Below are 25,642 nucleotides of genomic sequence, written 5' to 3' on the forward strand. Positions count from 1 at the left end.
CCCATCATGCTTCCTCCCCTTTCTCTCCCCTCTCGCTGCCTCCCCTTTCTCTCCCCCTCACGCCTGCTCCCCTTTCTCTCCCCTCGCGTCACCTCCCCTTTCTCTTCCCTCGCGCCTCCTCCCCTTTCTCTCCCCTCATGCTTCCTCCCTCCTTTCACTCCCCTCGCGCCGTGTCCCCTTTCTCTCCCCTTGCGCCACGTCCCCTTTCTCTCCCCTCGCTCCGCGTCCCCTTTCTCTCCCCTCGCGCTGCCTACCGTTTCTCTCCCCTTTCCTTCCCCTTTCTCTCCCCTCACTCCCCATCCCCTTTCTCTCTCCTCGCGCCGTCTCCCCTTTCTCTCTCCACGCGACTCCTCCCCTTTCTCTCCCCCCTCGCTCGGCGTCCCCTTTCTCTTTTCTCGCGCCGCCTCCCCTTTCTCACCCCTCCCGCCTCCTCCGCTTTCTCTCCCCTCATGCCACTTCTCCTTTCTCTCTCCTCATGCGCCCCCTCCACTTTCTCTCCGCTCGCGCCGCCTGACTCCTTTCTCTCTCCTCACGCACCTCCTCCACTTTCTCTCCACTTACTCCGCCTTACTCCTTTCACTTTTCTCGCGCCGCATCTTCTTTCTCTCCCTTCGCGCCGTGTCCCCTTTCTCTCTCCTCGCGCCACGTCCCCTTTCTCTCTCCTCGCACCGCGTCTTCTTTCTCCTTCCCCTGCCTCGTCACGTTTCTCTACCCTCACACCGCCTCCCCTTTTTCTCCCCTCGTTCCTCCTCCCCTTTCTCTCCTCATGCTCTGCCTCACCTTTCTCTCCCCTTGCACGCAACCTTTTCTTTCTCTCCCCTCATGCCGCCTCCCCTTTCTCTCTCCTCACGCCCCTCCCCTTTCTCTCTCCTCGCCCCTCCTCCCCTTTCTCTCCCCTCGTGCTTCCTCCCCTTTCTCTCCTCTCATGCCGCCTCCCCTTTCTCTCTCCTCACGCGTTTCCCGCCCTTTCTCTCTCCTCACGCGCTGCCTTTTCTTTCTCTCCCCTCGTACACAACCTCCCCTCGTGCCTTCTCCCTCCTTTCACTCCCCTCGCAGCCCTTCCTCCCTTCTGTCACCTCGCCCGGCCTCCCCTTGCGCTCCCTCACTCTGCGTCCCCTTTCTCTCCCCTCGCGCCCCCCCCCCTTTTTCTCCCCTCGCGCCGCCTCCCCTTTCTCTCTTCTCGCGCAGCACCTTTTCTTTCTCTCCCCTCGCGCCGCCTCCCCTTTCTCTCCCCTCGCGCCGCCTCCCCTTTCTCTCCCCTCGCGCCGCCTCCCCTTTCTCTTCCCTCGCGCCGCCTCCCCTTTTTCTCCCCTCGCGCACCACCTTTTCTTTCTCTCCCCTCGCGCCGCCTCCCCTTTCTCTTCCCTCGCCCCTCCTCCATCCTTTCTCTCTCCTCGTGCCGCCTCCCTCCTTTCTCTCCCCTCGCGTGCTGCCTTTTCTTTCTCTCCCCTTGCCCCTCCTCCCCTTTCTCTCTCGTGCCGTCTCGCCTTTCTCTCCCTTCGTCCCTCCTCCCTCCATTCCCCTCGCGCTGCATCCCCTTTCTCTCCCCTCGCGCTGCGTCCCCTTTCTCTCCCCTCGCTCGTCTTCCCCTTTCTATCCTCACCCGCCGCATTTTCTTTCCTCACCCGCCGCATTTTCTTTCTCTCCCCTCGTACGTCCTCCCCTTTCTCTCTCCTCGCTCCGCTTCCCCTTTCTCTCTCCTCGCTCCGCTTCCCCTTTCTCTCTCCTCGCTCCGCGTCCCCTTTCTGTCTCCTCGCTCCGCGCCCCCTTTCTCTCTCCTCGCTCCGCCTCCCCTTTCTCTCCCCTCGAGCCGCCTCCCCTTTCTCTCCCCTTGCGCCTCCTCCATCCTTTCTCTCCCCTCGTGCTGCCTCTCTCCTTTCTCTCCCCTCGTGCACAGCCTCCCCTTTCTCTCTCCTCGTGCCGCCTCCCCTTTCTCTCTCGCGCTGCCTTCCCTTTCTCTCTCGCGCTGCCTTCCTCCTTTCTCTCCCCTCGCGCTGCCTCCCTCCTTTCACTCCCCTCGCTCTGCGGCCTTTCTCTCCCCTCGTGCCACCTCCCCTTTCTCTCCCCTCGCGCCCCTCCCCTTTCTTTCTCTCCCCTCGTGCCTCCTCCCCTTTCTCTCCCCTCGCGCCGCCTCCCTTTTCTCTCTCCTCACGTGCCACCTTTTCATTCTGTCCCCTCGTGCACAGCCTCCCCTCGTGCTGCCTCCCCTTTCCCTCCCCTTGTGCCCCTCCCTTTTCTCTCCCCTTGCATCTCCTCCATCCTTTCTCTCTCCTCGCGCCACCCTCCTTTCTCTCCCCTCGCGCCGCCTCCCCTTTCTCTCTCCTCGTTCCCTCCCCTTGCTCTCTCCTTGCGCCTCCTCCCCTTTCTCTCCCCTCGCACCGCCTCCCCTTTCTCTTCCCTCGCGCTGCCTCCCCTTTCTCTCTTCTCGCGCACCACCTTTTCTTTCTCTCCCCTCGTGCCGCCTCCCCTTTCTCTCACCTCGCGCCGCCTCCCCTTTCTCTTCCCTTGCGCCGCCTCCCCTTTTTCTCCCCTCGCGCACCACCTTTTCTTTCTCTCTCCTCGCGCCTCCTCCATCCTTTCTCTCTCCTCGTGCCGCCTCCTTCCTTTCTCTCCCCTCGCGTGCTGCCTTTTCTTTCTCTCCCCTTGCCCCTCCTCCCCTTTCTCTCTCGTGCCGCCTCGCCTTTCTCTCCCTTCGTGCCTCCTCCCTCCATTCCCCTCGCGCTGCATCCCCTTTCTCTCCCCTCGCTCGTCCTCCCCTTTCTATGCTCACCCGCCGCCTTTTCTTTCTCTCCCCTCGTACGTCCTCCCCTTTCTCTCTTCTCGCTCCGCGTCCCCTTTCTCTCTCCTCGCTCCGCGTCCCCTTTCTCTCCCCTCGCGCTTCCTCCCCTTTCTCTCCCCTCGCGCCTCCTCCCCTTTCTCTCCCCTCGCACCACGCCCCCTTTCTCTCCCCTCGCGCCGCATCCCCTTTCTCTCCCCTCGCTCCTCCTCCCCTTTCTCTGCCCTCGTGCCACCTCCCCTTTCTCTCTCCTCGTGCCGCCTCCCCTTTCTCTCTGTCACGCCGCCTCCCCTTTCTCTGCTCATGCGCTGCCTTTTCTTTCTTTCCCCTCGTGCACAGCCTCCCCTCGCGCCTCCTCCCCTTTCTCTCGCCTCGCGCTTCCTCCCCTTTCTCTCTCCTCGCGCGGTCTCCCCTTTCTCTTCCCACATGACTCCTCCCCTTTCTCTCCCCCTCGCTCGGCGTCCCCTTTCTCTTTTCTCGCGCCGCCTCCCCTTTCTCTCTCCTCACGCCGCCTCCCCTTTCTCTCCTCATGCGCCGCCTTTTCTTTTTTTCCCCTCTTGCACAGCCTCCCCTCGCGCCGCCTCCCCTTTCTCTCTCCTCGCGCCGTCTCCCCTTTCTCTTCCCACGCGACTCCTCCCCTTTCTCTCCCCCTCGCTCGGCGTCCTCTCTCTTTTCTCACGCCGCCTCCCCTTTCTCACCCCTCGCGCCTCCTCCCCTTTCTCTCCCCTCACGCCGCTTCTCTTTTCTCTCTCCTCATGCACCGCCTCCACTTTCTCTCCGCTCGCGTCCCCTCACTCCTTTCTCTCTCCGCACGCGCTGCCTCCACTTTCTCTCCACTTGCGCCGCCTTACTCTTTTCACTTTTCTCGCTCCGCCTCTCCTTTCTCTCACCTCGCGCCGCCTCCCCTTTCTCTCTCACTCTGCCTCTCCTTTCTCTCCCCTCACGCCGCCTCCCCTTTCTCTCTCTCCTCGCGCTGCCTCCCCTTTCTCTTCCCTTACGCCGCCTCCCCTTTCTCTCTCCTCACGCGTTTCCTCCACTTTCTCTTTCCTCACGTGCTGCCTTTTCTTTCTCTCCCCTCGCACACAGCCTCCCCTCGTGCCTCTGCCTATTTTCACTCCCCTCGCGCTCCTCCCTCCCATTTCTCTCCCCTCGCACCGCCTCCCCTTTCGCTCCCTCACTCTGTGTCCCCTTTCTCTCCCATCGTGCCGCCTCCCCTTTCTCTCCCCTCGCGCAGACTCCCCTTTCTCTTCACTCGTGCCTCCTCCCCTTTCTCCCCGCTCGTGCAACACCTTTTCTTTCTCTCCCCTCGCACCCCTCCCCTTTCTCTTCGCTCGCGCCTCCTCCACCCTTTCTCCTCGTGCCGCCTCCCTCCTTTCTCTCCCCTCGTGCTGCCTCGCCTTTCTCTCCCTTCGTGCTTCCTTCCCTGCATGCCGCTCGTGCCACGTCCCCTTTCTCTCCCCTCGCGCTGCATCCCCTTTATCTCCCCTCGCGCTGCGTCCCCTTTCTCTCCCCTCGCTCGGCCTCCCCCTTCTTTCCTCACCCGCCGCCTTTTCTTTCTCTCCCCTCGTGCATTCTCCCCTTTCTCTCTCCTCGCTCCACGTCCCCTTTCTCTCCCCTCGCGCTTCCTCCTCTTTCTCTCCCCTCGCGCCACGCCCCCTTTCTCTCCCCTCGCGCCGCGTCGCCTTTCTCTCCCCTCCCTCCTCCTCCCCTTTCTCTCCCCTCGCTCCTCCTCCCCTTTCTCTCCCCTCGTGCACAGCCTCCCCTTTCTCTCCCCTCGTGCACAGCCTCCCCTTTCTCTCCCCTCGTGCCCCCTCCCCTTTCTCTCCCCTTGCGCCTCCTCCCTCCTTTCTGTCCCCGAGCGCCGCCTCCCTCCTTTCTGTCCCCGAGCGCCGCCTCCCTCCTTTCACTCCCCTCGCGCCTCCTCCCCTTTCTCTCCGCTTCCCCATTCTCTTTCCTCGTGCACATCCTCCCCTTTCTTTCCCCTCGTGCCGCCTCCCGTTTCTCTCCCCTCGTGCTGCCTCCATTTTCTCTCTCTCACCCCGGCCTGCCCTTTCTCTCTCCTCACACGCCGCCTCCCCTTTCGCTCCCCTCGTGCCCCTCCCCTTTCTCTCCCCTTGCGCCTCCTCCATCCTTTCTCTCTCCTCGCGCCGCCTCCCTCCTTTCTCTGCCCTCGTGCCGCCTCCCCTTTCTCTCTCGCGCCACCTTCCTCCTTTCTCTCCCCTCGCGTGCTGCCTTTTCTTTCTCTCCCCTTGTGCCTCCTCCCCTTTCTCTCCCCTCGCGCCGCCTCCCTTTTCTCTCTCCTCACATGCCGCCTTTTCATTCTGTCCCCTCATGCACAGCCTCCCCTCGTGCTGCCTCCCTTTTCCCTCCCCTTGTTCCCCTCCCATTTCTCTCCCCTTGCGTCTCCTCCATCCTTTCTCTCCTCGCGCCGTCCTTCTTTCGCTCCCCTCGCTCCTCCTCCCCTTTCTCTCCCCTCATGCTGCCTTCCTCCTTTCACTCCCCTCGCTCTGTGGCCCCTTTCTCTCCCCTCGCGCCCCTCCCCTTTCTTTCTCCTCATGCGTCGTCTCCCCTCGCGCGCTGCCTTTTCTGTCTCTCCCCTCGTGCCTCCTCCCGTTTCTCTCTCCTCACATGCCGCCTCCCCTTTCTCTCCCCTCGTTCCCCTCCCCTTTCTCTCTCCTCGCTCCGCGTCCCCTTTCTATCCTCACCCGCCGCCTTTTCTTTCTCTCCTCTCGCGCCTCCCCTTTCCTTTCTCTCCCCGAGCGCCGCCTCCCCTTTCTCTCCGCTCGCTCCGCTTCCCCATTCTCTTTCCTCGTACACACCCTCTCCTTTCTCTCCCCTTGCGCCGCCTCCCCTTTCTCTCCCCTCGTGCTTCTTCCCCTTTCTCTCTCTCACCCCGGCCTCCCCTTTCTCTCTCCTCACACGCCGCCTCCCCTTTCTCTCCCCTTGTGCCCCTCCCCTTTCTCTCCCCTTGCCCCTCCTCCATCCTTTCTCTCTCCTCGCGCCACCTCCCTCTTTTCTCTCCCCTTGTGCTTCCTCTCTCCTTTCTCTCCCCTCGTGCACAGCCTCCCCTTTCTCTCTCGCGCCGCCTCCCCTTTCTCTCTCGCGCCGCCTTCCCTTTCTCTCTCGCGCTGCCTTCCTCCTTTCTCTCCCCTCGCGCTGCCTCCTTTCTCTCCCCTCATGCCTCCTTCCTCCTTTCACTCCCCTCACTCTGCGGCCCCTTTCTCTCCCCTCGTGCCACCTCCCATTTCTCTCCCCTCGCGCCCCTCCCCTTTCTTTCTCCTCATGCGTCGTCTCCTCTTTGTCTCCCCTCGCGCGCTGCCTTTTCTTTCTCTCCCCTCGCGTGATGCCTTTTCTTTCTCTCCCCTCGCCCCTCCTCCCCTTTCTCTCCCCTCGCGCCTCCTCCCTTTTCTCTCTCCTCACGTTCCGCCTTTTCATTCTGTCCCCTCGTGCACAGCCTCCCCTCGTGCTTCCTCCCCTTTCCCTCCCCTTGTTCCCCTTGCGTCTCCTCCATCCTTTTTCTCTCCTCGCGCCGCCTCCCCTTTCTCTCGCCTCACACGCCGCCTCCCCTTTCTCTCCCCTCGTTCCCTCCCCTTTCTCTCCCCTCGCGCACCACCTTTTCTGTCTCCCCCTCGTGCCTCCTCCCCTTTCTCTCTCCTCATGCGCCGCCTCCCCTTTCTCTCCCCTCGCGCACCACCTTTTCTTCCTCTCCCCTCACGCCTCCTCCCCTTTCTCTCCCCTCGTGCTGCCTCCCCTTTCTCTCTCCTCGTGCCGTCTCCCCTTTCTCTCCCCTCGCGCACCACCATTTCTTCCTCTCCCCTCACACCTCCTCCCCTTTCTCTCCCCTCGTGCTGCCTCCCCTTTCTCTCTCCTCGCGCCTCCTCCCTTTTCTCTCTCCTCACGTTCCGCCTTTTCATTCTGTCCCCTCGTGCACAGCCTCCCTTCATGCTGCCTCCCCTTTCCCTCCCCTTTCTCTCCCCTTGCGTCTCCTCCATCCTTTTTCTCTCCTCGCGCCGCCTCCCCTTTCTCTCTCCTCATGCGCCGCCTCCCCTTTCTCTCCCCTCCCCTTTCTCTCCCCTCGCGCCTTCTCCCTCCTTTCTCTCTCCTCGTGCTGCCTCCCCTTTCCCTCCCCTTGTTCCCCTTGCGCCTCCTTCCTTCTTTCTCTCTCCTCGCGCCACCCTCCTTTCTCTCCCCTCGTGCCGCCTCCCTCCTTTCACTGCCCTCGCGCCGCCTCCACTTTCTCTCTCCTCGCGCCGCCTTCCTCCTTTCTCTCCCCTCACGTGCTGCCTTTTCTTTCTCTCCCCTCGCCCCTCCTCCCCTTTCCCCTCGCGCCACGTCCCCTTTCTCTCCCCTCGCGCTACGTCCCCTTTCTCTCCCCTCGCGCTGTGTCCCCTTTCTTTCCCCTTGCTCCTTCCCTTTCTCTCCTCACGCCCCGCCTTTTCTTTCTCCCCCCTCGCGCTGCCTTTTCTTTCTCTCCCCTCGCGCGCTGCCTTTTCTTTCTCTCCCCTCGCGCGCTGCCTTTTCTTTCTCTCCCCTCGTGCCACCTCCCCTTGCTCTCTCCTCACTCCGCTTCCCTTTCTCTCCCCTCGTGCTGCCTCCCCTTTCTCTCTCCTCGCGCACCACCTTTTCTGTCTCTCCCCTCGCGCACCACCTTTTCTGTCTCTCCCCTTGTTCCTCCTCCCCTTTCTCTTTCCTCACGCGCCGCCTTTTCTTTCTCTGCCCTCGCGCCTCTTCCCCTTTCTCAATCCTCACGCGCAGCCTCTCCTTTCTCTCCCCTCGTTCCTCCTCCCCTTTCTCTCTCCTCACGCGCCGCCTTTTCTTTCTCTCCCCTCGCGCCTCTTCCCCTTTCTCTCTCCTCACACGCCGCCTCCCCTTTCTCTCTCCTCACATGCTGCTTCCCCTTTATCTCCCCTCGTGCCCCTCCCTTTTCTCTCCCCTTGCGCCTCCATCCTTTCTCTCTCCTCGCACCGCCTCCCTCCTTTCTCTCTCCTCGTGCCGCCTCTCTCCTTTCACTGCCCTCGCGCCGCCTCCACTTTCTCTCTCCTCGCGCCGCCTTCCTCCTTATTCTCCCCTCGCGTGCTGCCTTTTCTTTTTCTCCCCTCGCGCCACGTCCCCTTTCTCTCCCCTCATGCACAGCCTCCCCTTTCTCTCCCCTCGTGCACAGCCTCCCATTTCTCTCCCCTCGTGCCACCTCCCCTTTCTCTCTCCTCGTGCCGCCTCCGCTTTCTCTCTCGCGCTGCCTTCCTCCTTTCTCTCCCCTCACGCTGCCTCCCTCCTTTCTCTCCCCTCATGCCACCTTCCTCCTTTCACTCCCCTTGCTCTGCGGCCCCTTTCTCTCTCCTCGCGCCCCTCCCCTTTCTTTCTTCTCACGCGCTCCTCCCCTTTCTTTCTCCTCGCGCGCTTCCTCCCCTTCCTCTCCCCTCGCGCTCTGCCTTTTCTTTCTCTCCCCTCGTGCCACCTCCCCTTTCTCCCTCCTCGTCCCACCTCCACTTTCTCTCCTCGCGCCGCCTTCCTCCTTTCTCTCCCCTCGTGTGCTGCCTTTTCTTTCTGTCCCCTCGTGCACAGCCTCCCCTCGTGCTGCTTCCCCTTTCCCTCCCCTCGTGCCCCTCCCCTTTCGCCTCCTCCATCCTTTCTCCTCGCCCCGCACTCCTTTCTCTCCCCTCGTGCCGCCTCCCTCCTTTCACTCCCCTCGCGCCACCTCCCCTTTCTCTCCCCTCGCGCCACCTTTTCTTCCTCTCCCCTCACGCCTTCTCCCCTTTCTCTCCCCTCGTGCTGCCTCCCCTTTCTCTCCCCTCGTGCCGCCTCCCCTTTCTCTCTCCTCACGCCCTGCCTTTTCTTTCTCTCCCCTGGCGCTTCCTCCCCTTTCTCACTCCTCACGCGCCGTACTCCTTTCTCTCCCCTCGTGCTGCCTCCCTTCTTTCACTCCCCTCGCGCCTCCCCTTTCTCTCCCCTCGTGCTGCCTCCCCTTTCTCTCCCCTCGTGCCGCCTCCCCTTTCTCTCTCCTCACGCGCTGCCTTTTCTTTCTCTCCCCTGGCGCATCCTCCCCTTTCTCACTCCTCACGCGTCACCTCTCCTTTCTCTCCCCTCGTGCCTCCTCCTCTTTCTCTCCTCGCGCCGCTTTCCTCCTTTCTCTCCCCTCGTTCCTCCTCCCCCTTCTCTCCCCTCGCTCCTCCCCCCCTTTCTCTCCCCTCGTGCCGCCTCCCCTTTCTCTCTCCTCGCGCACCACCTTTTCTGTCTCTCCCCTCGCGCACCACCTTTTCTGTCTCTCCCCTCGCGCACCACATTTTCTGTCTCTCCCCTCGTGCCTCCTCCCGTTTCTCTCTCCTCACACGCCGCTTCCCCTTTCTCTCCCCTCGTGCACCACCTTTTCTTCCTCTCCCCTCACACCTCCTTCCCTTTCTCTCCCCTCGTGCCGCCTCCCCTTTCTCTCTTCTCACGCGCCGCCTTTTCTTTCTCTCCCCTCGCGCCTCCTCCCCTTTCTCGGCCCTGACACGCCTCCCTCCTTTCTCTCCCCTCGCGCCGCCTCCCCTTTCTCTTCCCTCGCGCCGCCTCCCCTTTCTCTCCCCTCGCGCTGCCTCCCCTTTCTCTCCCCTCGCGCCGCCTCCCCTTTCTCTCCCCTCGCGCCGCCTCCCCTTTCTCTCTTCTCTCGCGCGCCTCCTTTTCTTTCTCTCTCCTCGTGCACAGCCTCCCCTCATGCTGCCTCCCCTTTCTCTCCCCTCCCCTTTCTCTCCCCTCGCGCCTTCTCCCTCCTTTCTCTCTCCTCGTGCTGCCTCCCCTTTCCCTCCCCTCGTGCCCCTCCCCTTTCTCTCCCCTTGCGCCTCCTTCCTTCTTTCTCTCTCCTCGCGCCACCCTCCTTTCTCTCTCCTCGCGCCACCCTCCTTTCTCTCCCCTCGTGCCGCCTCCCTCCTTTCACTGCCCTCGCGCCGCCTCCACTTTCTCTCTCCTCGCGCCGCCTTCCTCCTTTCTCTCCCCTCACGTGCTGCCTTTTCTTTCTCTCCCCCTCGCCCCCCCTCCCCTTTCCCCTCGCGCCACGTCCCCTTTCTCTCCCCTCGCGCTACGTCCCCTTTCTCTCCCCTCGCGCTGTGTCCCCTTTCTTTCCCCTTGCTCCTTCCCTTTCTCTCCTCACGCGCCGCCTTTTCTTTCTCTCCCCTCGCGCGCTGCCTTTTCTTTCTCTCCCCTCGCGCGCTGCCTTTTCTTTCTCTCCCCTCGTTCCTCCTCCCCTTTCTCTCTCCTCACGCGCCGCCTTTTCTTTCTCTCCCCTCGCGCCTCTTCCCCTTTCTCTCTCCTCACACGCCGCCTCCCCTTTCTCTCTCCTCACATGCTGCTTCGCCTTTATCTCCCCTCGTGCCCCTCCCTTTTCTCTCCCCTTGCGCCTCCATCCTTTCTCTCTCCTCGCACCGCCTCCCTCCTTCCTCTCTCCTCGTGCCGCCTCTCTCCTTTCACTGTCCTCGCGCCGCCACCAGTTTCTGGCTCCTCGCGCCGCCTTCCTCCTTTCTCTCCCCTCGCATGCTGCCTTTTCTTTTTCTCCCCTCGTGCCACGTCCCCTTTCTCTCCCCTCATGCACAGCCTCCCCTTTCTCTCCCCTCGTGCACAGCCTCCCATTTCTCTCCCCTCGTGCCACCTCCCCTTTCTCTCTCCTCGTGCCGCCTCCCCTTTCTCTCTCGCGCTGCCTTCCTCCTTTCTCTCCCCTCACGCTGCCTCCCTCCTTTCTCTCCCCTCATGCCACCTTCCTCCTTTCACTCCCCTCGCTCTGCGGCCCCTTTCTCTCTCCTCGCGCCCCTCCCCTTTCTTTCTTCTCACGCGCTCCTCCCCTTTCTTTCTCCTCGCGCGCTTCCTCTCCCCTCGCGCTCTGCCTTTTCTTTCTCTCCCCTCGTGCCACCTCCCCTTTCTCCCTCCTCGTGCCACCTCCACTTTCTCTCCTCGCGCCGCCTTCCTCCTTTCTCTCCCCTCGTGTGCTGCCTTTTCTTTCTGTCCCCTCGGGCACAGCCTCCCCTCGTGCTGCTTCCCCTTTCTCTCCCCTCGCGCCGCCTCCCCTTTCTCTTCCCTCGCGCCGCCTCCCCTTTCTCTCCCCTCGCGCCGCCTCCCCTTTCTCTCTTCTCTCGCGCGCCTCCTTTTCTTTCTCTCTCCTCGTGCACAGCCTCCCCTCATGCTGCCTCCCCTTTCTCTCCCCTCCCCTTTCTCTCCCCTCGCGCCTTCTCCCTCCTTTCTCTCTCCTCGTGCTGCCTCCCCTTTCCCTCCCCTCGTGCCCCTCCCCTTTCTCTCCCCTTGCGCCTCCTTCCTTCTTTCTCTCTCCTCGCGCCACCCTCCTTTCTCTCCCCTCGTGCCGCCTCCCTCCTTTCACTGCCCTCGCGCCGCCTCCACTTTCTCTCTCCTCGCGCCGCCTTCCTCCTTTCTCTCCCCTCACGTGCTGCCTTTTCTTTCTCTCCCCCTCGCCCCCCTCCCCTTTCCCCTCGCGCCACGTCCCCTTTCTCTCCCCTCGCGCTACGTCCCCTTTCTCTCCCCTCGCGCTGTGTCCCCTTTCTTTCCCCTTGCTCCTTCCCTTTCTCTCCTCACGCGCCGCCTTTTCTTTCTCTCCCCTCGCGCGCTGCCTTTTCTTTCTCTCCCCTCGCGCGCTGCCTTTTCTTTCTCTCCCCTCGTTCCTCCTCCCCTTTCTCTCTCCTCACGCGCCGCCTTTTCTTTCTCTCCCCTCGCGCCTCTTCCCCTTTCTCTCTCCTCACACGCCGCCTCCCCTTTCTCTCTCCTCACATGCTGCTTCCCCTTTATCTCCCCTCGTGCCCCTCCCTTTTCTCTCCCCTTGCGCCTCCATCCTTTCTCTCTCCTCGCACCGCCTCCCTCCTTTCTCTCTCCTCGTGCCGCCTCTCTCCTTTCACTGCCCTCGCGCCTCCTCCACTTTCTCTCTCCTCGCGCCGCCTTCCTCCTTTCTCTCCCCTCGCGTGCTGCCTTTTCTTTTTCTCCCCTCGTGGCACGTCCCCTTTCTCTCCCCTGATGCACAGCCTCCCCTTTCTCTGCCCTCGTGCACATCCTCCCATTTCTCTCCCCTCGTGCCACCTCCCCTTTCTCTCTCCTCGTGCCGCCTCCCCTTTCTCTCTCGCGCTGCCTTCCTCCTTTCTCTCCCCTCACGCTGCCTCCCTCCTTTCTCTCCCCTCATGCCACCTTCCTCCTTTCACTCCCCTCGCTCTGCGGCCCCTTTCTCTCTCCTCGCGCCCCTCCCCTTTCTTTCTTCTCACGCGCTCCTCCCCTTTCTTTCTCCTCGCGCGCTTCCTCTCCCCTCGCGCTCTGCCTTTTCTTTCTCTCCCCTCGTGCCACCTCCCCTTTCTCCCTCCTCGTGCCACCTCCACTTTCTCTCCTCGCGCCGCCTTCCTCCTTTCTCTCCCCTCGTGTGCTGCCTTTTCTTTCTGTCCCCTCGGGCACAGCCTCCCCGCGTGCTGCTGCGCCTTTCCCTCCCCTCGTGCCCCTCCCCTTTCGCCTCCGCCATCCTTTCTCCTCGCCCCGCACTCCTTTCTCTCCCCTCGTGCCGCCTCCCTCCTTTCACTGCCCTCACGCCGCCTCCACTTTCTCTCTCCTCGCGCCGCCTTCCTCCTTTCTCTCCCCTCGCGTGCTGCCTTTTCTTTCTCGCCCCTCCTCCCCTTTCTCTCACCTCGTGCCGCCTCGCCTTTCTCTCCCTTCGTCCTTCCTCCCTCCTTTCCCTCTTGCCACGTCCCCTTTCTCTCCCCTCACGCTGCGTCCCCTTTCTCTCCCCTCGCTCCTCCCCTTGCGCCACGCCCCCTTTCTCTCCCCTCGCGCCGCGTCCCCTTTCTCTCCCCTCGCTCCTCCTCCCCTTTCTCTCCTCACGCGCTGCCTTTTCTTTCTCTCCCCTTGCGCGCCGCCTTTTCTTTCTCTCCCCTTGTGCCTCCTCCCCTTTCTCTTTTCTCACGCCGCCTCCCCTTTCTCTCCCCTCGCTCCTCCCCTTTCTCTCCTCACGCGTGCCTTTTCTTTCTCTCCCCTCGCGCGTCACCTTTTCTTTCTCGCCCCTCGTGCACAGCCTCTTCTTTCTCTCCCCTCATGCCGCCTCCCCTTTCTCTCCCCTCGCGCCACCTCCCCTTTCTCTCTCCTCGCGCTGCCTCCCCTTTCTCTCTCCTCGCACCGCCTCCCCTTTCTCTCCCCTCGCGCCGCCTCCCTCCTTTCTCTCCCCTCGCGCCGCAACCCCTTTGTCTCCCCTCGCGCCGCATCCCCTTTCTCTCTCCTGGTGCAAAGCCTCCCCTTTCTCTCCCCTCGCGCCGCCTCCCCTTTCTCTCTCCTCACGCGCCACCTCCCCTTTCTCTCCCCTCGCGCTGCCTTCCTCCTTTCTCTCTCCTCACGGTCCTCCTCCCCTTTCTCTTCTCACGCTGCGTCCCCCTTCTCTCTCTCTCGCCGCCTCCCTCTTTTCTCTCCCATCGCGCCGCCTCCCCTTTCTCTTCTCACGCTGCGTCCCCTTTCTCTCTCTCACCCCCTCCCCTTTCTCTCCCCTCCTCTTTCTCTCTCTCATGCCGCCTCCCCTTTCTCGCCGCCTCCCTCCTTTCTCTCCCCTCGTGCCGCCTCCATCCTTTCTCTCTTCTCGTGCCGCCTTCCTCCTTTCACTCCCCTCGCGCCGCCTCCCCTTTCTCTCCCCTTGCGCCGTGTCTTCTTTCTCTCCCCTCGCGCTGCCTCCCCTTTCTCCCCTCATGCCACCTCCCTCCTTTCTCTCCCCCTCGCGCCTCCTCCCCATTCCCTCCCCTTGCGTGGTCTTCCTCCTGCCGCAGCGGTCTCCCCCCCCGGTCTTCCCCCTCCTCCCCGAGCCGTCTCTCCCCCGCCACCGCGCTTCCCCCTCCCCCGTCGCGGCGTCTCACCCTCCTCCTGCACCGTCTCCCCCCTGCTGCGCCGTCTCCCCCCCCGCCACCACGTGTCTAACCCCCACCGCCCCCACGCCGTCTCCCTCCCCCGCCACGCCGTCTCCCCCCCGCTAGCGCACTGTCCCGCCCCCCTCCGTCTTCCCCCCTCCGTCTTTCCCCCACTCCGTCTTTCCCCCCCCCCCGCCGTCTTCCCCCCTTCCCGTCTTCCCGTCTTTTCCCCTATGTGGAGATTTCAAGTTAAAATCTCAATCCCACGAGGAGGGCAATGGCAAGCCAGTGTTCGTCCTTGCCCTGAGGCTGTGAGAAAAGCAGAGATGACAACAGTGAGAATGTGAAACAACTCTTTGCAAATGTCAATGAATTTTAAATGAGACAACTTATTATTTAGGGGGTTGTTATGAGTAATAGGACCGGATTGGTGTTCTCGTCCAAAGCAGAAGGGTTTATGCTGCTTTTAATTTCAATTGTCCAGACAGGCTCGCCAGACCTGCTTGTGTGAACCACAAGCAGGATGCTTTGTAGCAAGCATTCCTGTTGGTGGGATTTCATCTAGCAAGAGGTGGTGTGGCACATGGTTCCTCGTCCCACGACATGGAAGAAGTTTATATTTGATTCAAGTACTCAAGGTGAAGCCAGCTCATTTTGTTGGTGTACATTGATTTCGGACATGACAAAGTGAGGAAATGGGCAGAAATTTCTCATGGAAAAGGTAGAACATTTTTCACTTCAAATGCTTTATTAACTGTCCAGCCGAGGCCTGTTATAACACAAATATGTCTTTCAGTAGTGTAACCATATAGATGGACATATTTACAATAAATGAGCTTCACACAAAGTTATCAAACATCAAAATCTACATTTATAACTTTGCATCTCCTTTGTGTCATTGTTCACAGAGACGTTTTTGTTCTTGCCCTTGGATATGTTAACCTCATCAAGCCTCATATACACAAACACAAGGTCACACATGATATGTGCTGATGGCACTGAGATGCCAAGCAGGATTCAGTAATATTCACACGTTGTTTGAACTAGAAATTTTGAAATAACTATCTTTATACATTTGTACAAAACAGCAAAACAAACATTTTCTTAACAAACAATGCTGATACATAGAAATAGTTTGGCTTCAAATGGCTGGATAAAATTATCATTTCATTTTTCGCACCGAACCGTCATCATTCTCATATACCATTGTAATCATTAAAGGAGCAAACTTCACCTAGTTTAGGTTTGTAATCTTGGAATAATGTAGTTATTCATCCAAATCCAACTTGTCCCAAGTAGCTTCGAGTACTCCTGTTGTCGTGAGGGTGTCACACTGCTCTTTGTAAAGACTCAAAGCGTAGTTTATCTCCTGGGCTATTTTGACAGCTAGAGACTCTGAGTTCACCCGTACCTAGTGAAGGAAATAAATAAAATCAGATGGGATGTGCGAGTTCATAGAATTGGAAAATATCTGCACTTGCAGCATCATTTTAGGTTGATTGATGAAGGTCTTGAACTTTTAAAGGACCAATGGAAAACCCTACACAGTAATACCTTGCTTTGCACTACCCCAGAGTCTGCTGATTCATGACAGAGCTCTGTTCTGGAGAAAAAAATTCAAAAAAAATAAAATAAAGAAAATCCATAACAAGCAGTGTTCACTGAGGTAATGCACCCACCACCATTTTTTGTTATGCACACGCTCTGAGACAATCAGGTGGAAGTTGGTCGTGCGTTAAACTTTGCTATGTTGACTATAAGCACAATTCTCAACAATGCAGACAAGATAAAAGCTTCTGCTCAGTCTACCACTTTGTTAACTCGAACAAAGTTAACTTGTTGAAGGGGCAGTTTATCGGAGAAGATGGAGAGCTGATTAAGCTTTGTTCGACAAGTTTCAGTGCCACAGTAACTTTCACATTATCTGCATCAATGGCGAAGCTGCGAGCACTGACGACCAGGCAGCCCTTGAATTCCCCGAGCTGTTGTTTACCATCTGTATTCAAGCATTTTATAAAATATTATATTCACCATCTATATTATTATTCACACAATTACCTATACCCCAAATGAAGCCCTCGTATACCACTCATGTGTAAGAAATAATGGTGCTGAGAACACATTTCCATTTAAACAATGGTACGACGACGCCGCCTTTAAGTGCATTTTCGATGAGCACACTTTTCCAGAAGAACTTCCTGAGCACGAAGCGAGGTATTACTGTAGAGACTTGTTAAAACAAAATAGTAAGATAAATGTTGATGTGATATTTGGTGTTATCACAAACAATTAGATATTCTCAGCAAGACAGAGCACAAGTACGTATAAAGAGTCCTCTGACTATCTCAACGACATTTTAAAATTTTGATTATGTGAAATAAATAGATAAGCAACAAGCCATCCATAGCTGTAATAGAGAAAAAAAATTACAGGCATTGCTTCTTCAACACATCAAACTGTATTTAAATACATTCAAAGTAAAACAACAAATGGCAAAGCAAAATTCACAATCGAGCCAAAAAAGAAAAAAACAATAAATTAAAATAGAGAAATGGTCATTAACCTCCGCCATCGAAGATGGACGGAGGTTACTGTTTTCACCCCTGTCTGTTTGTTTGTTTGTTTGTTTGTGAACAGTATTACGGAAAAACTCCTGGACGGATTTCGACGACACTTGGTGGGGGGATTAGGTATGGTCCAAGGATCATGCCATTAGATTTTGGACTTGGTCCAAAGTCCAATATGGCCGCAATGGTGGCCATTTTGAAAAAAATATTTGATTTTTTGTTTTTGCATTTCTACATGTTTGAAGTGATTTCCAACCCAAAATAAATAAATTTGTTAGAGGAAAAAAAAAAAATTTGCAACTTTTTTTCATAAAAATTTCGATTTTATTTGAAAAATATTTGAATTTTTTTTTTTTTACATTTCTACATGTTTTAAGTGATTTCCAACCGCCCCCCCCCCAAAAAATTTGTTAGCGAAAAAAACCCCAGAAATTTTGCAACTTTTTTTTTGAAAAAATTTCGATTTTACTTTTTTGGCATTTCTACATGCGCGTCGATCTCGTTTAGTTTATTCAATCGTGGTTCAGTAGAGTCTGATCCGTTTTGACCTACAATGAATAGGATATCAGGTTAACTTAAGTGACTCAGCAGTATTGGCGGCGGAGGTTTTGCACTCTACCGAGTGCTCCCCCTCTTGGTGAGGTTGTTTTCACAAAGTTTAAAAGCAAGTAAGAAGTTGTGTCCAACAAATAATGTGTATTGTGAGATGAATTTGGACTTGGTAGTGCAGAATACCATCGGGGTGTCACGTGGTGGTGGAGAGAGTGTGACAGATGCAAGGCCAGTTGTCGCTTGCTGCCGAACCAGCATCAGGTAAACCTTTCCACGATCTCGTGCTACGAGACACTGACATAGCCGAGAATACGGTACCTGCAAGAACACTGACTGGGAAAGAGCAGGAGATGGAAAACAAATCAGTCTCCTTCTAACATGTGACCTGGAAAAATACTTGTGTTCATACAGGGTGACACAAAATGATAGCATCCATTTCAATCTCAAATATAAATGGATAAAACAACAATGCATTCACCAAGTATGACCAAAATTATTTTGAGATTAATTTGTGGTGAAATACTTGTTCAATGTGATCACCATTTTGACTGTTCACATCTAACCAATGGATGAAATTATTCAGTAGCCTCAATATAAGCCCTCATCACTAGAATTGGACAATTCAACAACTTTGGTATAAAACTCCATGAAAGTTAATTGCCCTTGTGTAAAGACGAGCTTTCTATGCCAGTTGTAGATCACAGCAACTGATCATGTGGTTCCATCTTCCATGGGGGAGGAGGGTTGGATGGGAGGAGAGTCTAAATTATATGCCTAAATTTTTATTGAACTAGAAACCTGCGACAAATTTTATAAAATAAAAAACTCAAAATCAAAATACGGTGTATTTTTAAATAGGAAGGAGAAGAGCGACAGACAGAGTGAAGACCCTCTGTGAGAAAAGGAAGTGAGTTAATAAACTGAAAATCCAGGTCATTCTTCCAACACCCAAAGACTGAAGGCACTTTTCTGTGTGTTAAGCAAAATTGAGCCACAGATATAGATAACTGATGGTTAATGACGTTCAAGCGCATCACAGCAATTTCTTGATTTACGAACACCATCTGTTCCTGGAAAGTAGTTTGTAAATCAGTATTGATTTTTTCCCCATAGATATAATGATATTCTTGAAGAGATGTCTCCTAAGGGTTAATAAAATGTTTAATATAGTGCAGTTTTCCGCATATTCAGGCCCCCCTAACAAACGGATGCCAACGTTGTCAGACGGAATGAAAACCCGTCATTCTTATTACAAAAACAGCTAAAATTGATGAAAAAGCGGCCGAAATTGAAACCAACACAGTAATTACGGTCGCAATAGCAAATATAACCGAAACCAATACATTTATTCTACACGCAAGAACGGTCGTGACGGACACAAGAACGGTCAATCCCAAAATAGAACGGTGGGAATGGAAGCAACATCGGTTATTTCCGTCGCGAAATGGCGGAAACTGAAGCGAAAGCGATTCATTCTGGTTACCATAACGTGGAAAACATGGCGGCTTGAAAAGTTCTTGAAGTTATGGTAAGTTAACTTTAACGTAGTCTGCCTTGAATATATCATGTCTGTTAATGAAAACCCGTTTGTGGTACGGGATATTATACAAGCAGCGATAAATGCGCCCTCTTGACTTAATATGTGGCTGACATTTTGTGTAATTTGTGCCCCCGTGCTGCAGCGATCAGTGACGATTGATCGTTTATATTTGCAAGAGGTAAAATTTGATAGTAATAATAAATTGCGAATTCCAATAAAATAACAAAGTTAATATGAAGTAAAAACTGTAAAAAGATCCCATACACGATCCCCTATGTTGGTACACAACTAACGATCCTTCACTCGGGGGCTCGAAATACAGGCAAACCAAACATTATCATCACAACAAAATTCGGTTGAATAAATTGTTAACACTACATCAGGTACTACCCACTATATATTATCTATATTAAATTTATGTTCGAGGCACAAGCACTAAAAATTAACATACCGTAACAGGTCGTTCTACTGCATCCGCCATCTTGTTCGCACTACAGTAGCCGGAATGGAACCGCTTTTGTTTCGTTCTCGGACGTTTCGCGACGGAAATAACCAATCTTGCTTCCGTTCCCCACCAATCTATTTCGGGATTGTCCGTTCTTGTTTCCGTCACGACCGTTCTTGTGTGTAGAATAAACATGTTGGTTTCGGTTATATCTGCTATTGCGACCGTAATTACTGTGTTGGTTTCAATTTGGCCGCTTTTTCATCAATTTTAGCTGTTTTTGTAACAAGAATGACGGGTTTTCATTCCGTCTGACAACGTTGGCGTCCGTTTGTTAGGGGGGCCTGATATTGAGTGTTTAGAATAAGCGTGGTCATTAAATGTCATTATCAATATGCATTGACAATTACTTTGGCAAGAGGCGAGAAACTCACCCCATTGTGAGTCTAAAAAAAGATTACATCCCATTTGACCTTTATTAGTCCCTGTTGGACTTGGTTCAAAATGGGGGCTTTTGGATTTGGTCTCGATTTTCATGTGCGTGTGAGCATCCCCAACCATATCTTGGACATGTAAGGACCGAATGAATGATGCCTTACAGATGCATCTTTTTTGAGATTAGATCCAAGATGGCCAACTCAACTGGTGGTTATTTTGTTACTGACACCATTTCTCAGACATGCATGGTCCAATTTTGTTCAGATTTGGCAGGAGCACAGTGCATGATGGCATACACGTGCACCTCATTTTATTTTGCAATCTTATCAAAAATGGCCGACTGGTAGACTGGCAGCCATTTTAGTTGTACATAAATATGGGCTCGTCCTTTCACTTCACATAGCAAAATTACTAAAACAACGGGGACGATGACATTTTATGTCTTTTTTTTACTTGTTTCATCCATCTTCTTACCTCTGGCTTTGCTGTTAAATTTGCTTTAGAAGTGTTTGACAGGCCCCCAGACCAAAGTCGAGACAGAAAAGCAAGACCCAGATTATCCAGGTAGCTGATGTCATTGGCTCGCCCGGGCCAGGGGTCATGTGTAGCTCAGCCCGCCCTCGGGCTGGGCTGTAGCCCAATAGCGAGCGAGCGGGAAGCGGTGAAGTGTCAAGGCTTGAGGTGGGGGCGATACATTATAAAAGCGCACGCAGCGGGCAGACGTGAGGAGATGCCAGGGATCGACACCAGGAGGGTGCGCTGAATGTGTGCAGCTGCCTGTCGACGCTGTCTCCACCTCACCGGATTTGCTTCGCTTGCTGGCATCACACCTGTCCAAGGTGCCATGTCTCCTTCCCCTACTTGCGCTCAAAGAGTTGGACATTTCTCCGACCATGCAACATATGAGTTTGAGCCCGGTGAACCCTGCTGTTTTTGTGATGACCCTCGTCTTTTGTTGTGTGTGTCTTGAGGCTTTAAGGCATAGCTTATTTAAGGATTCGTTCATCGCATGATCTGTACGAGGGTGATGTTCGGTAGGGTCGGGGCTAATAATTATTGGGGATTTATTATTGTGATCGCTCTTCTGTACATACGTCTTTTACGCCACATATAAATACATTTGTTGAATTGATATGTTCTTGGCTCATCCTGGTGGCTCGAAATCTGTTTGAGATATGAATTGACTGCTGTCCTTAAACTGCTGAGGGTTCGGCATCAAGATGATATTGGTTGCTCGGCCAAACAATAAGATCTGTCCTGTGTTTGTCTCGGCGCGTCACTCGTCCAGCACAGCAATTTCAATCGACATGATAACATGACGTTGAGTGCGAGACCCAACCAGGAATCTCTGTGGTAGGTGGCTGACGTGGTTGCAAAGCAACTCACCGTATTCAAACCACATGGACTGTCGCAATATAATTGGAGGAGGGGGTGATGTCCTCCCCAGCCCCCCCCCAAATTCCTCCTAAAAATTAAATAATAACGGAGAAAACAAAACAATAATAAATAATACTTGTAATAATAATGGTGCTTTTCTCTTAAATCAGAAATTACGTCAGGTTTACATCACAAAATTAAACTTTTGCACTGCACTAGAAGGTGTCACAGATTGAGCACATATCCTGATTTTTTTCTCTGTGTTTGCGAATCGGAATCACCATTGTATTTGCAAGGCAAAAATCATCCACAATATACCTAAGGCGAGCACCATCGTCAAACTCTCAGAACTTCTAATTTCCTTTCTAACGATACCACTTTCCCATCTTTCATTCCACAAGTATCACTTCCTTAAGCACTTATCTACTTTTAGTAGCCATAGCTATGGATTAGTAATATACAACGTTTAAATCATTTTGCACCCCGAGTGAGGTCCAAACCATGTCGGTTATTAAGATTATCATGAGGCCAATTTAATCCTCTTGGGATTATCAATCAAACCAAATTGGTTTGTGCCAGAAGGATGCCAGAAGGATGCCAGAAACAGACATGCACACAGAGCTTAGGAGGTGAATACCACAAACAGAATACCACACGAAAACAGACGACAAACTAGAACGGGCACTCAGTAGAGCGCATACCTTCGCCAACGCTACATTTTGCCCCCCCCCCCCCCAGAAACCGTTGATTGTGAGGGTATTTAATAATCCCATACCACATCTGCCATCTCATATGTGTTATGATGGCTTAAAAACATTAAATTTCCTGCTGTTTGACACTGATTCACGTACATTGTACAATTTCTGTATGAACTCCCTGACCTTTTTGGGTGTCGGCGTCAAGTCAATCTGATGACAACTTGTCACATTATAAGAAACAAGTTCAGTGACACCCCCCCCTTATTCAAATCATCCAAGCTGTTAGACCCCCCCCCCCAATGCTTTAAACTCACCAATAAAGTCACTGTCAAATATTACACATCACAGGATAGGGAATTGAATTCTAAACATTTTGAATCTACTTACATGCAAATTGTATAAGAATTGACCGCGTTATGATAATAAAGGTCGTTGACCCCCCTGACCTTTGACCCAAACCGCTAACAAAGATAATGACGTCATTGTGTCATATCATATATCACAAGATTGGGCATTGAATTCACAACATTTTGGCATTGGTTGCATGCAAATTGGATAAAAATCGACCGCACTATGGCAAAATGACGATATTGACCTTTTCATGACCTCGACATTAACCTTTGTACTCTTAATTTTGTAATTGGTATTAGAGTGTGGGGAACAGAACAGTCAACATTTTGGTGTTGGTTTCATACAAATCAGATAAGAATTGACCGTGTTATGACTAAAACCGCACATTTTGCAATGTCGTGACCCCCCCTGACCTTTGACTCCCAACCGCTAATAAGGGTTATTACGTCATTGTGTCATGTCACATATCACAAGATGGGGCATTGAATTCTGAACATTTTGGCATTAGTTGCATGCAAATTGGATACAAATTGACCGCGCTATGGTAAAAAGACGATTTTGACCTTTTCATGACCTTGACCTTTGACCCGATCGCTCCCAAAATCTAATCAAATGGTCCTCGGATAATAACCAATCATCCCACCAAATTTGCTGCGATTCAATTCAATACTTTTGGAGTTATGCGAATAACAAACAAGCAAACAAACACACATATTCACAAATAAATAAATAAATACACAGCGATCAAAACATAACCTTCGCAACAAAGTTTGCGAAGGTAATAAAGACAATTTCAACAAACAGTGAAACAAAAACACTGTATGGTACTGTGCATGTGCACACACACACCCCAACTCGGCGAAAGGAGAGTGCTTTTGAGCTGTGTGACACACGGGCTCAGAAGATACAAACGAGGTTGGCAAGTGAGTGGGCATGAAAACGACAGGCAGGCAAAAACACGAGGACACAGCAGGAGGGCAGGCTCTGTTTCACCACGTGGTTCAAATGGGTGCTTCTGGCTTCTGAAGGCGTGAGCTGTTTTATAGTGCCCTCTATGTTGTCACGTGTTTCAGTCCTCAGGGTGGTGGTTAAGAATCTTACGATGGCTATCAACAAATGACGGTTGGTGCTTCGCACATCCCTCATCGATTGACATGGAGGTGGAGCAATCTCCCCACGTCAGCGGCTATAGGTTTAAAACCAATAGTTTCAACTATCTTTTTTTGTATACTATGTCGAGACTCGTGTAAGAGTCAACACACAACATATAAAAAGGCAGGAGACAAGAGGGGCGGTAGAGAGAAGCACAAAACAGCGGGATACAACAGAGATGATAGGAGATCTGTGGAAGGGAGAGGGATGTGACAGGGTAAACAAGAAGGACACTACTGGGATTTTCAAGGAAGGAAAACAGGGAATTTAAGAAGGTGGGTTTGGGGTGGTGTAACACGGACAGAAAACGATCAACATCTTGGATGGGGAAAGATATGAGATGGTGGTGAACAGCTGTTTTGAAGACCTGGAGGGAAGAGTGGGATTGAAGACAGTGTGGGAGTTTATTCTAGAGGCAGGAAAAAGGAGGATTGAAACAGTGGAGGTGAACAGTGATTCTTGATTTTGGCAGTTTTACCAGAAGGGTTTTTTTGGTGGACCTTGAGCACCCTGTGGAAATATAGGGGGGACAGAGCACAGATAGAGCGGGGGGGGTGCATGGCCGGAGAGGAGACTGTAGAAGACAAAGACCACCGACCTGCCTGCGGTGAGAGAGAGAGAGAGAGACCCAAAGAATCAGCCTCATCGCAGGAGATACCAATGATCCTAAAAGCCTTGGTTTCCACGGCGTGAAGTAGTGCTAGGTGTGAGGCAGGAGCACCACCCCAGATGGAAGAACAGTACTCCATCAGACTGCGGATGAAAGTTTTGTAAGTGGCTGGAAGCACAGGTGTGTCAAGGAAGGACTTTGCATTATGTAGGATTCTCAGTCGGCAACTGGCTTTGGAGGCCAGTTTGCAGATGTGGCTTTTCCAGGAAAGATCGTTGCAGATAGTGAGGCCTGAAAGCTTGACTTAAAGGACTTCTTCAGGGGGATTGTTGAGAAAGTAGATTGGGGGGGGGGGGTCCAGACGGTCCTTTCGGAGAGACGTAGTGAGGGTGAGATTTGTCAGATTGAAAGACATATTCCAAGTCTTTGACTAGCTTGTGATGTTATCCAGATCTGCATGGAGTGAAGAGGCTGCTGTTTGCTGATCGGAGGGATGAGAGATGGCACGGCAGAGGGTGAGGTCATCAGCAAAGAGATAAAGGATTTTCCAGGTAGTTGGAGAGGTCATTGATGAAAACCAGAAAAAGCACATGGCCAAGTACACTGTTTTAAGGAGCTCCAGCCTGGACAGAAAGAGATGAGAGAATTCCATTCAGAACCACGCGTTGACTGCGAGAGGAGACGAAGTCCACGAGCCATAAGTGGAGATTTCCTTGGATACCATAAGAAGAGAGCTTATTGAGCAATGCGGGATGCCAGACCATATCGAAAGCTCACGATATGTCTTGGGAGATGGCTCTGATCTCATGTTTGGTATTTAGGACCTCCATTGTTGGGAAAGCAAAAGAAGCATGTCCAGGGTAGGGTGACCTGGTCTGAATCCAAATTGATGGGTGGAAATCAAGCCATTGGAGAAGAGGAAGGATTTGATGTCAGAAGTGATGATGGATTCCATGACTTTGCTGATGATTGGAAGCAGGCTGATTGGTCTGCAGTTGCAGGGATCAGTTTTTGCACCTTTTTAAGTGGAGCAGTAATGTTTGCTGATTTCCAAGCAGATGGGAGATAACCTTGAGCAAATGAGAGGGTGAATAGAACAGAAAGAGAATGAGCAAGAGCAGCAGAGCAGGTTTTTAGAACGAGGTCTGATGCAGTCTGGACCGGTTCTAGAATCTGAGTTGAGGTTTGACAGCAAGCTCTCCACCTTGTCAGGAGAGAAGGACACAGTGCAGGAATAGCTGGGTTTGACTGGGTAAGGTTTGTACAGAAAGCGATGGGTTTGGGACACAAGATTTAGAGGCAAACAGGGAGTTTAGGCATCCAGCCTTTTTGCGTGCAGTGTCAGCTGCGCATCCATTTGAGGTAAGGGAGGGGATGGAGGGGGAACATGCACCAGATATAGACTTAACCAGACATCACCAGGATTTGGAGGATAGAGGGAGAGAACTTTGAGAGTTCAGACTTGAGATGAGAAAGATGTTGTCTGGCTCTTCTGGGGGTAGACACATACTTGTTCCGAGCTTTGTGGAAGGAATTGAGATTGCCTTCAGCAGGATTTGCCTTCCATGAGGTGAAGGCAAGTTGTTTCAGGACAACAGCCTCTCCACAAGCTTCAGCGTACCATGGGTGTGAGGAAGGGTATGACAACTGTAGGAGAGAGAGAGAGAGAGAGAGAGAGAGAGAGAGAGAGAGAGAGAGAGAGAGAGAGAGAGAGAGAGAGAGAGAGAGAGAGAGAGAGAGAGAAAGAGGAGAGAGAGACAGAGAGAAGAGAGAAGAGAGAAGAGAGAGAGAGAGAGAGAGAGAGAAGAGAGAGAGAGAGAGAGAGAGAGAGAGAGAGAGAGAGAGAGAGAGAGAGAGAGAGAGGAGAGAGAGAGGAGAGGAGAGGAGAGGAGAGGAGAGGAGAGGAGGAGAGGAGGAGAGGAGAGGAGAGGAGAGGAGAGAGGAGAGAGAGGAGAGGAGAGGAGAGAGAGAGAGAGAGAGAGAGAGAGAGGAGAGAGAGAGGAGAGGAGAGGAGAGGAGAGAGAGAGGGGAGAGAGAGAGGAGAGGGAGAGGAGAGAAAGAGAGGAGAGGAGAGAGAGGAGAGGAGAGGAGAGAGAGAGAGGAGAGAGGAGAGGAGAGGAGAGAGGAGAGAGGGAGAGATTTTCTTTGAAAAAATTACCAGGATGGGTTGATGTCAGTGAGATTGGTAATGGGAGATCAGTCCAGAAGTTTGATGGCTCCTTGAAGACCCTGCCAGTCGGCTTGAGTGAAATGCCAGACTCTTCAGTGCTGAGGTGGTTCTCTCACAGCTGGAGAGATGACCGC

The 25,642-nt window shown here is 53.6% G+C and overlaps 1 protein-coding gene and 1 long non-coding RNA gene across 5 annotated transcripts in view; one reads left to right on the forward strand and one right to left on the reverse strand.

The window, feature by feature from the left end:
• The window catches only part of LOC147031888 (uncharacterized), a 143,433-nt gene that overhangs the window by 16,604 nt on the left and 101,187 nt on the right, over positions 1–25,642 (forward strand). The window lies entirely within an intron of this gene.
• The window catches only part of VPS13D (vacuolar protein sorting 13 homolog D), a 429,405-nt gene continuing 418,096 nt past the window's right edge, over positions 14,334–25,642 (reverse strand). For all 4 annotated transcript variants that reach the window (XM_085868630.1, XM_085868636.1, XM_085868641.1 and 1 more), the window contains 2 exons: positions 16,911–17,060; positions 14,334–15,019 (listed from right to left, as the gene is read on the reverse strand). In XM_085868630.1, coding sequence (XP_085724756.1) covers positions 14,876–15,019; positions 16,911–17,060 — 294 coding nt within the window. In that variant the 3' untranslated portion in view covers positions 14,334–14,875. The remainder of the gene's footprint in view (positions 15,020–16,910; positions 17,061–25,642) is intronic.

Source organism: Eptatretus burgeri, chromosome 2 (genome assembly GCF_056783735.1).
Source record: "Eptatretus burgeri isolate ZD-2024b chromosome 2, Ebu_testis_v1, whole genome shotgun sequence".
NCBI classification, from domain to species: domain Eukaryota; kingdom Metazoa; phylum Chordata; class Myxini; order Myxiniformes; family Myxinidae; genus Eptatretus; species Eptatretus burgeri.